The sequence below is a fragment of the Schistocerca piceifrons genome, chromosome 7 (assembly GCF_021461385.2).
Source record: "Schistocerca piceifrons isolate TAMUIC-IGC-003096 chromosome 7, iqSchPice1.1, whole genome shotgun sequence".
NCBI classification, from domain to species: domain Eukaryota; kingdom Metazoa; phylum Arthropoda; class Insecta; order Orthoptera; family Acrididae; genus Schistocerca; species Schistocerca piceifrons.
Window position 1 is genome coordinate 467030574 of NC_060144.1, and position 13765 is coordinate 467044338.

The 13765-nt window shown below is 41.8% G+C and overlaps 1 protein-coding gene across 1 annotated transcript in view; it reads right to left on the minus strand.

Moving 5' to 3' along the window:
- LOC124709018 (CD82 antigen-like) overlaps nucleotides 1–13765 on the minus strand; it is a 66133-nt gene that overhangs the window by 22438 nt on the left and 29930 nt on the right. The window contains exon 3 of the mRNA XM_047240665.1: nucleotides 921–1133. Coding sequence (XP_047096621.1) covers nucleotides 921–1133 — 213 coding nt within the window. The remainder of the gene's footprint in view (nucleotides 1–920; nucleotides 1134–13765) is intronic.

Consider the following 13765-nt stretch of genomic DNA (forward strand, 5'->3'; position numbering starts at 1 on the left):
TTCTGAGTCCATATGCATCTTAACCACCTATATAATCACTGTAACCCAGTAGGTCCGGCTGCCCTCACCATCTCCACACTTATTTTGTCTATCCTAGCTGTCTTTCCTGTTTTCATTCTTGTAACTGCTAGTTCCACTCCCAACATAATAATATGTTTCTCTTCTTCCATATCCAAGTCTAACAAATTTACTAGTATTCGCTTTTTCATTGTTTTTTTTCCACAGATTTGGTTGTTTGTCAAAGTACTTTTCCATCTTTTCCCTATCTTCTCTAGATGCTTTATTATTTATCCACTTCACCATTTCACCAGCATTGTGTAAGTGCTTTCCTTTCCCTTATTTTTCCTAATTCCATACAGCATCCTTCTGTTGTTTTTCTCATCAAGTGCAGTTGGTGTACAAGCCCGGCCTTAACACCCAGAAACAGTGGTCATGTGTGCGTGAGTTGCATTTGTGTGATTGTGTGTATGTTTTCTACTTTAGAAGAGGGCCTTTTGGCCAAATGTTCAAATAATGTATATCTTTTTGTTGTGCCTGCCTGCAATTCAGCATCTATAGTGGGAAGCAATATATCCTTTTCATAACATTGTCATTATTCCACTCAATATCACAGTATTCATTTTTACACCAATTTGATCTTTTAAATATTGTGTGGAAAGTTCTGGATCTTGGCATAGTGTAAATAGGTTAGAAACACACACACACACACACACACACACACACACACACACACACACACACACACACCTGTACAGCTACTATGTTGTGCCAGCTGAATACACAATGCCAAAATAGTCTACTTTATTTTAGTAAGAAGAAAATATACTGACACAAACTGCATTAAAATATATGTATGCTCCTAAAACTTAGTGGTATTGACACTTTTCAGTGCACTTAAAAATTGATAGTATTTGTCTTACCTCAGTATGTCGTGCTTTATTGTTGATGGTCTCATCTACTGACTGGCAGAGCGAGTTGTTCTGTGGTATAGGATCAAGAAATGCCCCAGGATCATCTTTGTTTTTCAGTATACAACAAGACAGGGGAACTATAAGCTCATTCTGACCAATATCTCTCAGTTTCCACCATGACATTTCATAATCTGATGGTTGTGTCATTCCACAGCATTTGAGCTAAAGAGGTAACAATTGCAAATTATTGTGAATGTAAGGAAAAAAATGCAAATAGTCCTTAATAGTAATAACAATGTAGCTGTTTCAAAGGAAAAATCATTTTCAACAAAACAGAAACAAAATAATTAGCATGGAGAATACTTTTGCATTATCCCTGATACACAGTTACTACAGAATTAAATCACATATTGTTATTACTATTATTATTGTTACTAATATTTTACATCATTAGCATATGTCTGTAAGCTACACAGCCATGATGAGATGCCATATGGGCACAGAAGCTCTCTGAATAACTGCATGTAAAAAAAAAAACAATGGCTATCCTGAATTAACAACACAATTTATCTAAGTTGAAAAAAGGACAGAAGACTGTAGCATTTGTAAGCTGTTGGTGTGTTGCTACAGTAAAATTCTAACATTAGTCATATACAAGTAACCAACAACGAAATGTTGAAACAATTTATCCCATTGATAATTGGGGGAAGATGGGATTAGATTGCAATGCTACATGAATGTTAACCAATTATGTCCTATAGTTCACTGAACTAGGTTCCCATTTTAAATTTGTCAAAATTATAGTTCAAGAAACTATGCTACATATGAGGCTCTGAAAGAAATGGAAAGTCAATGCAAATATCCCAACAAAGATACAAAAACTGAAAAAGTTTCTCTTTCGCAAATGGACTAACTGATTGCTGTGTTGTTTATTACACTGAAAGCTCTTGCTTTCTGTCATATTGGCTGGGATAAGTTAGTCTGTCAAATGCAAAGACCAGGGAACAAATACATTTACCAGCAATAGATCAAGGGAAACCACTGATGACAGCAATACAGACCTATCAATTTCATGTACTTATTCTCTGGAAATGGTCATTCATATAGAAAGCTTTCTATGGATCCAGTGATGAAAAATAATTACAGACTATAAACTCCTGCACAGATCAACATCCTTCTCCTAAAGAATTTCAGATCTGTCAGTAAGGTAATTGTAAATCTCACACACTAACATTTAGCCAGGAGTGCTTGTAAGAGTCTAATCAAGATCGAAGTAATTTCCACACTTTAACATGAATGGTAATTGAGCCATGCCAGCTCGGTTTGCTGGCCTGACTACCTCTGGCACTGATATCAATAGTCGATCGTCACCTCCCTTGTGACTTATCTATGGTTTTCCTGGTTGAGGTGGAGGCACATGGTGGAAGGAGACTGGAGAAGCAGTGCCTGGTGGCAAGTTTTGGGTGGGTCGATTTGTATTTGACAATGCATGTGCCCAGCTGGATCGCCGAGCGACTTGTTGAACGTTGGGCAGCCACTAAAGAAGATGATGAAGGTCGTGCTTTGGAGCTCTGGTAATAGGGGCCTCCTTCTGTTATTTGAAGAGGAGTTAAAAGGATAATTCATGGTGTAGAGGCTGCACCATAACATACTGCCTATGGACATTATTGTTTAAAGGAAAATTGGTGCAATATTATTGTGTTGTGTTCAGTGAATAATATGTATTTGTTTGTTCCACAGTGTGCCTTGGCTTGAGAGTGGCCAATTGTTGTTAGTGCATCTTCTTTGAAGCCACCTGTTTCTGTTAATTGGTAAACAGCTTGTGTGCACCCAATTGGGGTACGATGTTATGAATTGAAGTGGTAACACCAAAGAGTGGCACTGTACCCGGTGGCAATATCATGGTACTGTATCAGGTACAGCGTATGAATTTGAAATCTAATTGGAATTTAGTAAAGTGTATTCACTCTAACCTACGTTGATGGGTTTTAGTCATAATTGAATTATGTAGGGATACTACTGAGTGTAATTTTCTGCCTTGCTTAAGGGTTTAACTGCAACTGCTCTGTTTGTACCTGCACCTTGTCAGTTATATGTACTCGCTTATCATCTTACCTAGACAGAGGCGCATGTATTTATTGTATACGACCAAATCCATTCTAATTATCTTTGTCAATCTTAGTGAGTTTGCCCTGATCTTATTAAAAGCCTTGTAAAGGCATATGTGTGTGTGTGTGTGTGTGTGTGTGTGTGTGTGTGTGTGTGTGTGTGGATACGAGTTGTATTTATCTCATTAAAGCGAGTCTCATCATTTGTGAGTGTATATTCTGTTACAGTTTGCTGCCTCACATGTGATTCATGTTCACAGTTGACTGCAAAACACACAAGTCTACCTGGGTGACTGTAGCCATGACTTCTGGGTCACTACCTTGGTGTCATCCTGCCCAAAGCCCGAGGTCTAAGTTATTGCTGTGGGAGTGCTTTGCCACGTCGTCTGCCATACCTAGCAAAATGTGAGCAGTTGCCTTGTTCCTTGGAGCTATACCTAGGTTGAGTGACTGCTGCCAGGGTTTTAGGCTGTGGAGTTTGGTGGAGTTAGCTCATGAACTTTTGTAAATTAAGATTCAAATTTCATTCTTACTGTTATAAATTCAGATGCTTTGTGTTAATTGAAAATTGTTTTATTTTGCTTATATTGGTAAATTTCAGTAGTTTGTCACTTTACAGGTCGCTATAATTCAGATGGTTTTCAGTTTGTTATTAATCTGGAATTTAACTGATCAGTATGTTTTTCTTAAACAAATGTTAATTTGATGCAAACGACAAACTATCTGATGGGTCTCCCTTCCACGTGTTGATGTTTGATCCTTTCCTACCCTGAACCTGTTGCCTGGGTTTCAATTGGTAACTGAATGATCTGCTAGCTTAAAGGAGGTTGGGGGGGGGGGGGGGGGGATTTTTCGTATTTTCACTCCTGGCTCGATTGTCATTTTCACCTTACGTAGTTCAGAATACGGTACTCGTACCAGTGCACTTAACTTTTATTTGTTTTCAGGGGGTTCTCCTCTGCTATGAGCTCCAGAGCATGTCCTGGGATTTCCCACCGTAAACGCGAACATCTTCTCTCTGAACTGTGAATTTGTGGACTTCCTGTAGATGGAAGCATACCCAAGTTAGCGACCCAGCCGCATGCAGCGGTTGGTTGCCCCCTTTTACCCTCCGCAGACACCTTTGGTGAGTTAGGTGACCTTCTCTCCAATATTTCCGCTGCATTGGAGGGAATGTGCTGTAATATTTCATTTCTTGAGGCGAGTCAGCCCACCTCAAAACAAATATGTCAGCTGCAGGCACATTTAGCTCACCTGGGGAACCATCTAGCCAATCTTGGATTTATAGATCTTAAAGATTCCAATAGACAGCTCCAGCAGCAGTTAGCTGATAGACTCAGTGAGCTACAATTCTGGGTAGTGTCCTCGAGCTTAGAGGGGGGCAGTTCAGGTCTTGAGCAGGAACTTTCACTGAATGGTCAGCCAGTCACTGGTAGAGAAACTGAAGCTCAAGGAATCAGTAGTTTCTTGGGTCGTTTTGGTAAACTACCAAACACTATCTTGGGTTTTCTTAGTGAGATTTCAGAATTGGCAGTCAAGAGCTTACTTCACGTCCAGCAAGTCCTTTGGTTGTTGGTACATTTTCAGGCTCATGCTGATGCATTATGCATGCCTCACTCTGTGATTTTGTCCTTGTTATATCTGTTAATAAGGAGTTTTTTGAGTATTGTAGTCTCTGAAGTCTTGCAGCAACAGGGAACCTTACAGCAATTAAGGATGCAGATTCTAAATAGTAAATTACCTGTATATAAGCACATTGAGCTGGAGCATGAGTTTTATTGGAGGGTGCAAGGGACTCAGAAATGTTAAGTCAGTACTTTGAATGTATGCATATGGCAGTGTCAGCTCCTCAGGATCACTCTTGCTTGAACTTTTCCCACTGGCCTAGTACTTTTGATCAGTTTTGAGACCTGATTAACTCTATAGAGGCAGTTTCGTTTTTAGATGAACAATGTGAGAGGGAGGGTGGAATGCGGATGTTGCCCTTTAGTAATGAAACCCAAGTGCACAAGCAGTAAATCAGGTTTCTGATTACACACGGTGTTATCGTTGTGGAGCGCCAGATCATTTAGTGCGTGAGCATCCTGTTAAGAGACATCCTAAATCTACCAGATGGTGCCATAAAAGGTGGAGTTGCAAGTGCCCAGGTGCCTGGCCTTGGGAGTATTTGGGTTTCCACCATTTGTGTAAATTCTCTTCCCCGTGTCCTGTCACTCAGAGATGTCATGCAGCCGATGGGGGGGGGGGGGGGGGGGGAGTTACCTCCAGTGGGTAAGGTGCGGGGCAGCTGGCAGCTTGTCTGTTGGGAATTTTTCTTGGCTGGTTGATCTGGTTTTGGTAAAGAATCTTAAATTACGTTTACTATTGGGTTGTGATTTCATACAGCGCTCTGGTCTGGTCTCTGACTGTGTGAGTGGTGCTATTTTCTTTAAATTTTCACCAGCTCAAAAGATTTCCCTTTGTTCTTGCCATCACCCTTCGTGGGTTAATTTAGTCAGTAGTGACGGCACTGGGTTTGAGTTGAGTCACCTACCGCTTGATCAGGCAAGGCAGGTAGTTGAGCTGTTGGGACAATATTCTGAGATGTTGTCCAATAAATTGGGTGTTACCAATATGGTCGAATACCGTATTTACTCGAATCTAAGCTGCACTCGAATCTAAGCCGCACCTAAAAAATGAGACTCGAAATCAAGGAAAAAAAAAAATTCCCAAACCTGAGCCGCACCTGAAATTTGAGACTCAAAATTCAAGGGGAGAGAAAAGTTTTAGGCCGCACCCCCAAATCGAAACAAAGTTGGTCCATTGTAATATGAGACACAATTTCGGTCAAATGAATGACGATACAGCTACAGTAGTTTGGTTCGAGACGTAAGCTTAGCAGTGAAGCTTTACCAGGTAGCCATTGCTGTGTGTCAGGAGCTCCATCCGTATTTATACGGGTACCCTTCCTTTTTCACGTGCTTCATCTGATTTGAATTGATTGCTTATTTTTCTTTGATCTGATAGGTGCCGTCCTCTTTGTTATAGGTGTTTACGTCACTCTAAGCTGAAGATGCATTGCTGTACTGTGTCATGCATTGTTTGTCACATTCTGATAATGAGTGTTTATGGCCTGTCACCGCTCGCAGCATGGCTTGCTTTTGTGTGTGCTACCGCCGTTTACCAAAAGAAAAAAAAAAAGAGAGAGAGAAAGAGAGAGAGAGAGAGAGAGGAATCGTCTCATTAGTGAAACAATGGCAAGAGACTGCTATTTGTTGTTACTTACACTGCTGCTTTCTTTGATAATGATCAACAAGAACCAAATAATAGACTGCGTATGATAGAAGATGTTCTGAAGGAGAGTTTAGCGAAAATTTTTCTCTGTTTGAAAATCTTTGCAGACGCCTCTTTAGTACATTACATTCTGCACAGAAATGAGAGTCATCTTAGATTTAAAAACCTAGTCAGTTGCCGTACTTCATTTCTGACTGTATCACTATTCAGCATAAGAATAATACGAATTTAAACATGACATGATTGCTGTTGTCTCACTCTAGCTTCGTAGTTTATTAGGCAGACAGAATTTAAATGAGATAGCAGCAAACACGAAAGAATACGTGGTAAAATGTTTATATTCATATTATTCTTATGGTGAAGAGAATACTGCATGTGATTCACAATTCATAAAAGTTCCTATTAGCAACCATCTCTTCTCACAGGTAGGAAAAAAAAAATTCAGAACGTAGAGTTGGCTATATTGACAAACATACCTCACAGTCTTGCCAGTCAGATTTTTGTAGTACATTGAAACGCTGCAACATTCAAAGATGAACAATACGGAATTTGTATTTACTTTGATGGATAATGTATGAAAATGCAGTGGTCGAAACTTGGGACGGAGGAAAAAAAGCTCGTCTTCCACCTTTTTTTTAAATTTATTTACTGACACAGTGGTTTTGGCACCAAAATTTATCTTTGTGCCTGCAAAGAATGCCTGTGTAGTGCTACATATATTCAATGGCAGAAGTTAGTTGTGGTAGCACCTACCAACATTTTTCAGAACTTCCGCTTACTTTGCACTCGATTCTAAGCTGCAGGTGGTTTTTTTGGATTATAAAATCCAGAAAAAAAGTGAGGCTTAGATTCGAGTAAATACGGTACACAATCCACTTAGTCAACAATGTACTGGTCTGTCAGTCTCTCCTTACAGACTGTTGCCTCCTAAGATGAGGATCTTGACGGAAAAGGATGAAGGCATGTTACAGGATGGGGTGATCACGCTGTCTACTTCCCCTACACTTCTTCCATATTTCTCTTTTTGCCAAGGATAAGGGGCAGGATTTTTGAACCATCATTGGCTATCAGCTTCTCAATAAGAAAGGTATTATGGAATCAATCCCATTACCTGATGTTCATAACTGCTTCATTTGGTTTTTGTGTGCAACGTATTTTACAATTCTGAATCTCAGTCAGGGCTACTATCAGATTCCCTAGGCAGAACAATCCAAGCCCATGACAGCCTTTTGCACCAACTGGAATCTCTTTGAGTATAACCGAGATCCCCCTTGGGTTAGCTACTGGCACTGCTGTTTTATCTCATTTACAAGAAGTGGTTTTGGGAGATTTGAAGTTTGTGTGTTTGTGTATAATTATTTGGATGACATTGTAGTTTTATAGTTGTTCATTTACTGAACACCTCTCCCACCTTTTATCTAAATTTTGGGTGGCAGATTTGATGGTGTAAGTCTTCCAAAGGAGCCTTGTGCACACCACAAATATCAATCTTGGGACACTTGGTTTCTCTTGATGGAAATAAGGATTGATCAGGAGAGAAATAAATATTAAAAACCCAAGAATAAGAGGGAAATCACTAGGTATGTCAAAATAGTAAATTATTTCTGGAAGTATTTCCCTCAACTTTGCACAGCTGGCCACCCCTCCACCCCCCCACCCCCCCCCCCACCCCCACCCCACCCCACCCCCCTCCCTTTAATGCTTTGCGTAAGATGCGGGTTGAATTTACGTGTGGAGAGAGTCAGTAAGGGGCATTTGAAGCAGTTAAGACTGCGATTACCAGCCCTCTCATTTTGGCTGTTCCAAATTTTGCAAAAGCCTTTGTTCTACAAACTGATGCTTCCCATGCCGGGATTGCCAAGGTCCTGCTTCAAGAATGTAACAGGGAAAGATGTCCATTATCTTATGCCCCCGAGGAAGCTGTCAGGTCTGGAACTCAACTACTCTGTCTATGAATGTGAGACATTAGCGGTGTTGCTTGCCCTGGAAAAGTTCAGCTTTTACCTGGAACATAAGCAATTTGTTTTGGAAATGGATAATCAAGCCCTTAGCTGGGTTTTGGCCAGGCCACACAAGACTGGTAGAATTGTGCACTGGGCTGTTCAGATATCGGCTATCTGCTTCCAAGTAAAATACATTTGGGGATTCAACCAGGTAGCTGGTGCCCTTAGCCACACATTTATTTGAGAAGATAGTGAATTAGGAGCCCAACACCAGGAACTCCAGAACGTCGTAAATACTATTTTGGCAGAGGCACCCCAGCTATTCTTCAATTTGAAGGATAAGCAGGATGCCGATCCAATATGGGGTCCTATCAGAAGGAAGTTGGTAGTGGGGGAGTCTCTGCCCAAGTACTTCCTGAGGGAGGGCATTTTTGCAAGGAAGTAGGAGAACTCCCAGAATTCAAGATATGCCTACTGGCTGAATTAGTTCCCTCACTATTTTGCTACTTCCACGACTCTCACCTTGGACTATATAAAACCCTCACCAAGGTGCAGGCTAACTTTATCTGGCCATCCTTGTATTGAGACATACGATGCTTGGTCAAGCAATGTGAGATGCGCAGGAGGGGCAAACCAAATTCTGGTTCACCTCGTGGTTTTTTGCAATCCGAACAGGAGCAGCATCCTCTGGACAAAATTTTCATAGATTTTATAGGCCCTCTGCCTCAGACTACGAGAGGCAATAGGTACACACTTGTCATTGTGGATGACTTTTCCCAGTTCATTTGGCTCTTCCCTACCTGCAGAGTTACTGCATCCATTACAATCTAGCAATTGGTTAACATTAGATCTTGGCTCAGTCCTCTGAGAGTCCTTGGTGAGTGACAATGCCCCAGCTTTCACTTCTAAGCAATTTAAAGGTTTTTGCTTTAATCAGGCAATCAAGCATGTCACCACTACCCCATGTTATCCACAGGCATCCTTCGTTGAAAGGGTAAACAGAAATCTCAAGGCAGCCTTGAGCATTTACCATGCTAGGGCTCCTAATAAGTGGTACACTTCCCTCCCCTGGCTTAAACTTGCATTTAATTCTGCCAAGCATGAGGCCACGGGATCAGTCCCTGCCACCTTTATGTTCTCCAACCCCCTTAACTTGCCCCTTTCTAATTTATGGAATACGAACAATCTGTTGCCAACCTTGATTACTCCTGGTGTACTTAGGAAGAACTGGGAGCATGCCAAGAGGAACATCGGATTGGCTCACCAGTGGCAAGCCTGTCAATGTAATCAGGGTAGAAGACTTTCCAGGGCAGGGTTGGCAATAAAGATTTCATTAAGAATTTTGTAGGCCGGGCGGGGAAGGATGAGAGTCTCCCGCATTTTGGGGGCCCGTGTGTCATGGTTAAACTCTTCAACCTGTTCAATCTTAGGGCCATGGAGTTGACTACTGGTAAGACCTTCAGGGTCCATTTGAGTCAGGTGAAACTTGTGAATTAAGTACTGCCCTAGAACCTCCCTCAGAGAAAACAGAAAAAAGGGGTGGGGGGGACGTCTTTAGGTTTAGGAGGTGGAGGTTGAGCCATGGCGGCTCGGTTTGCTGGCCTAACTACCTTTGGCACCGGTATTGATAGTCACCTCCCTTGTGACTTATCTTTGGTTTTCCTGGTTGAGGTGGGGGCTCACTATAGCAACGGGTGTGTTGTGAATGGTATGTGACAGAAGGAGGAGGGCTGAGCAGCAGTGCCTGGCAGCGGGGTTTAGCTGGGCCAATTTGGGTTTGACAAAGCATGTACCCCAGCCGGATTGCCAAGAAACTTCTCAGGCAGCCACTAAAGAAGGTGACAAAGGTCATGTTGATGTTTGATCCTTTCCTACCCTGAACCTGTTGCCTGGGTTTCAATAATGAGTGGAATCACTTTGCTTTTCATGTTCCCACTGCACACAGATTGTCAGACTATGTGTCAGATTAACTTTTACACTTATCAAATTCTGCTTTGTTTCTGACATTTATTACTGTTTACTCCCAATCCCAGGGCACCAATACAAATGGGTACTGAAGTGCTCTTTGTACTTTAGTGCATATGGAAACATACAAGATAGTGGTTCTGAAAATATACAAGCCTCTAACAAGAAATGTTTTAAATTTCATTAATCATTCAGAGAGAATATTAATAAGACCCAACAGAAATAAAGGGGGAAATCACTGTTTGTGGAGACGTCAGTAATCATTTCAGTTACTGATGTCAAGCTTTGGTTTGTTCCCCTTAGTAATGTTCCCTGTGAGTGTTTGATATGGCACAATAATGGTTGGCAATTTCTTAATCTAATTACATTTCATTACATAGATGTGGGCCATGTAACAAATGGTTTACCTGACAATGATGGTCAAATGGCAGCAATCAATTGTCTCTATCAACCAGGTTTTGCTAAGGAAGAAAAAGTACAGTTTCAGCCAAATCATAAATGTAGTTAAACTGTTGAGAGGGAATATACTGAATGAACAATGAGAAGAAGTTAACCATGGCCTATAGTAACTGAAGGACGGTATTCTTTCTTACAAATATTTGTACAACACTGTGAATGTAGTTCCCCTTCACAACAGGTAGATGACAGTTATAATGGAAACTGAGAGAAATGGCAGCTAACATACAGGATCATAGTATTTTGTGCATGGATGAGAGAACTTTATTTAATTCAGAGGACTAGCTCTAATCAAGTTATGAAGCTACATTGCAAGTAGTATTGCAAATCTCTTGACTGTGTCATCAAAATGGCAAAACCATGCAATTTACCCAAAACATCCCAAATTCCCGGAACAAAGTAAAGGCAATCTGAAGCTATAATAAGCATTAAATGAATAAAGTAAGTAAAGAAAATGATATTCAATTCCCTGATGACAGCAGCAATGAGACAACTGAAGTTAAATTCAAATTATTGTTCACTAAATTCAGTTTACTCTAACTAACAATAGTTGAAAACATGGGGACAAAAAATTAGACATTCAAAAGCAGGGCCATTAGACTTACTCAGACAGATATTGCATACTTTACAGCTAGACACCAGTTTTGGCAAATCAGCTGTTTAAGACAGCTCAAAAAATTATTAGGTCACTGAAAGCATTAATTCTTATATCTCAGTCAATACACTAAGATCTTTTGCTGTCCTGGCAGCATTCTACATGAGGTATCTTTGTAACCAGTTGATAAGTCAAGATGTCTTTCCTGAAAGACTGAATTATGTGTTAGTAAAAACCCATTTATGAAAGTGGAGATAAGCAACCAATTTCTAATAATAGATGGGTCTTCCTCATTCCTGTATTCTTAAACATTTTGGGGTGATAAGCTGTTTGGTTTCTAGCTGGGTGACAATATTAAGATGTCATGACATTTCAACAAGAGTCATATTCATAATCTTCTTGCAAAGTTGTCAAGATTTGTGGATGCCACAATATTTATACTATAAGTGTGCCCCACCACCCGGCTGCGTGAGGCTAGTCATGTTTGGGTGGCGAGTGTGGAGGGGCAGTGGAGGTGCAGTTGTATGGGTGAAGGATGGGTCAAAGGCCATGCTTGAATCTCTGCATGGGCACTCCAGATGTATGTTGTGTTCTGGGCAGTGCTGGGAACATTTATCATATTATCAGTAACATGGGATTCCATGCTGAACTAAGTTGATAACCTTCATTCCTGTTGACCAGGCTCTTGTACATTCATGTTTCTATGTATTCCTTAACATTCCTGTCCTGAAGCTGGTTCCTTGGCATAGCAACTTCGTGTTCTCAAAGTCAGAAGTGAGATTTTTGTTTCATTATGCTCTGCTGCTGCTGATTTCTCTCTGTCTCCCAGTTGTACATTTTGAGATACAGCACTGCATTTGCCCAATGCATTCGTGACCAAATTCACATGAAATGTTATACATGCTTGGTATGCTCAGTTTTTGTGGGTCTCTTGCAGAGTCAAGGAACTCTGTAATCTTAGGCAGTGGCTGGACAGTTTTGATGTATTTTCTAAGCAGCCTCACAATTTTGGCTGAGAGCAGTCCCAAATAAGAAGGGAATGATCCTCTTGTTTCCTTCCTCTCTTCTGAGTTTGCAGCACATTATCTTTTTGTTGGACACCCTTCTAATCTATGCTCCACTGTACCTATTTTTACAGAACACTTCCATCATGTGTTGTAGCTTTGCTGGGAGGTTTTCTTTTTTACAGATGATGTGTGCACTAGGTATTAGCATGGTTGGCACTATAGGTACATGTCTGTGTGGGTCTTCTTCCTAGACACTGAAGGCTAGTGCACCATCTGACTTCTTCTTTTTTAGGGGTATTCAAGAAAGCCAGACATCCTTTCTCCTCTACTTCCACAGTGGATGCAACATTTGGATGGATGCTATTAAGATGGTCGCAAAACTCATTAAATATTTGTCTGCCATGTTATCACAGCTTAAAGAGTTCATCGACATAGTGGAATAAGTGCTCGGGTTTATTTACAGGCAGTATGAAGTACCATCTCCTCAAAGCATTCCATGTGGAGATTTGTAAACTCATCAATTTGTCCCAAAAACTCCCCATTCCACTTGAAGTAGGAGACAGTCAGTGATGCTTTGAAAGTTTATCCATTTGAAGCTCAAAATGTTGATCCAAGAGTCTTGAAGAGGTACTTTCATGAAGAGTGATGTAACATCAAATCTCATAAGCAGGCCAACCCTCTGGAATGGTGTGCCCTAAAGAACTTTCACAAAATTGGCCAAATTCTTTACACAATGAGTACTGTGTCCCACAAGAGGTTTTAGAAATTTAGCTATATATACTCCTGGAAATGGAAAAAAGAACACATTGACACCGGTGTCTCAGACCCACCATACTTGCTCCGGACACTGCGAGAGGGGCTGTACAAGCAATGATCACACGCACGGCACAGCGGACACACCAGGAACCGCGGTGTTGGCCGTCGAATGGCGCTAGCTGCGCAGCATTTGTGCACCGCCGCCATCAGTGTCAGCCAGTTTGCCGTGGCATACGGAGCTCCATCGCAGTCTTTAACACTGGTAGCATGTCGCGACAGCGTGGACGTGAACCGTATGTGCAGTTGACGGACTTTGAGCGAGGGCGTATAGTGGGCATGCGGGAGGGCCGGGGTGGACGTACCGCCGAATTGCTCAACACGTGGGGCGTGAGGTCTCCACAGTACATCGATGTTGTCGCCAGTGGTCGGCGGAAGGTGCACGTGCCCGTCGACCTGGGGACCGGACCGCAGCGATGCACGGATGCACGCCAAGACCGTAGGATCCTACGCAGTGCCGTAGGGGACCGCACCGCCACTTCCCAGCAAATTAGGGACACTGTTGCTCCTGGGGTATCGGCGAGGACCATTCGCAACCGTCTCCATGAAGCTGGGCTACGGTCCCGCACACCGTTAGGCCGGTCTTCCCGCTCACGCCCCAACATCGTGCAGCCCGGCTCCAGTGGTGTCGCGACAGGCGTGAATGGAGGGGACGAATGGAGACGTGTCGTCTTCAGCGATGAGAGTCGCTTCT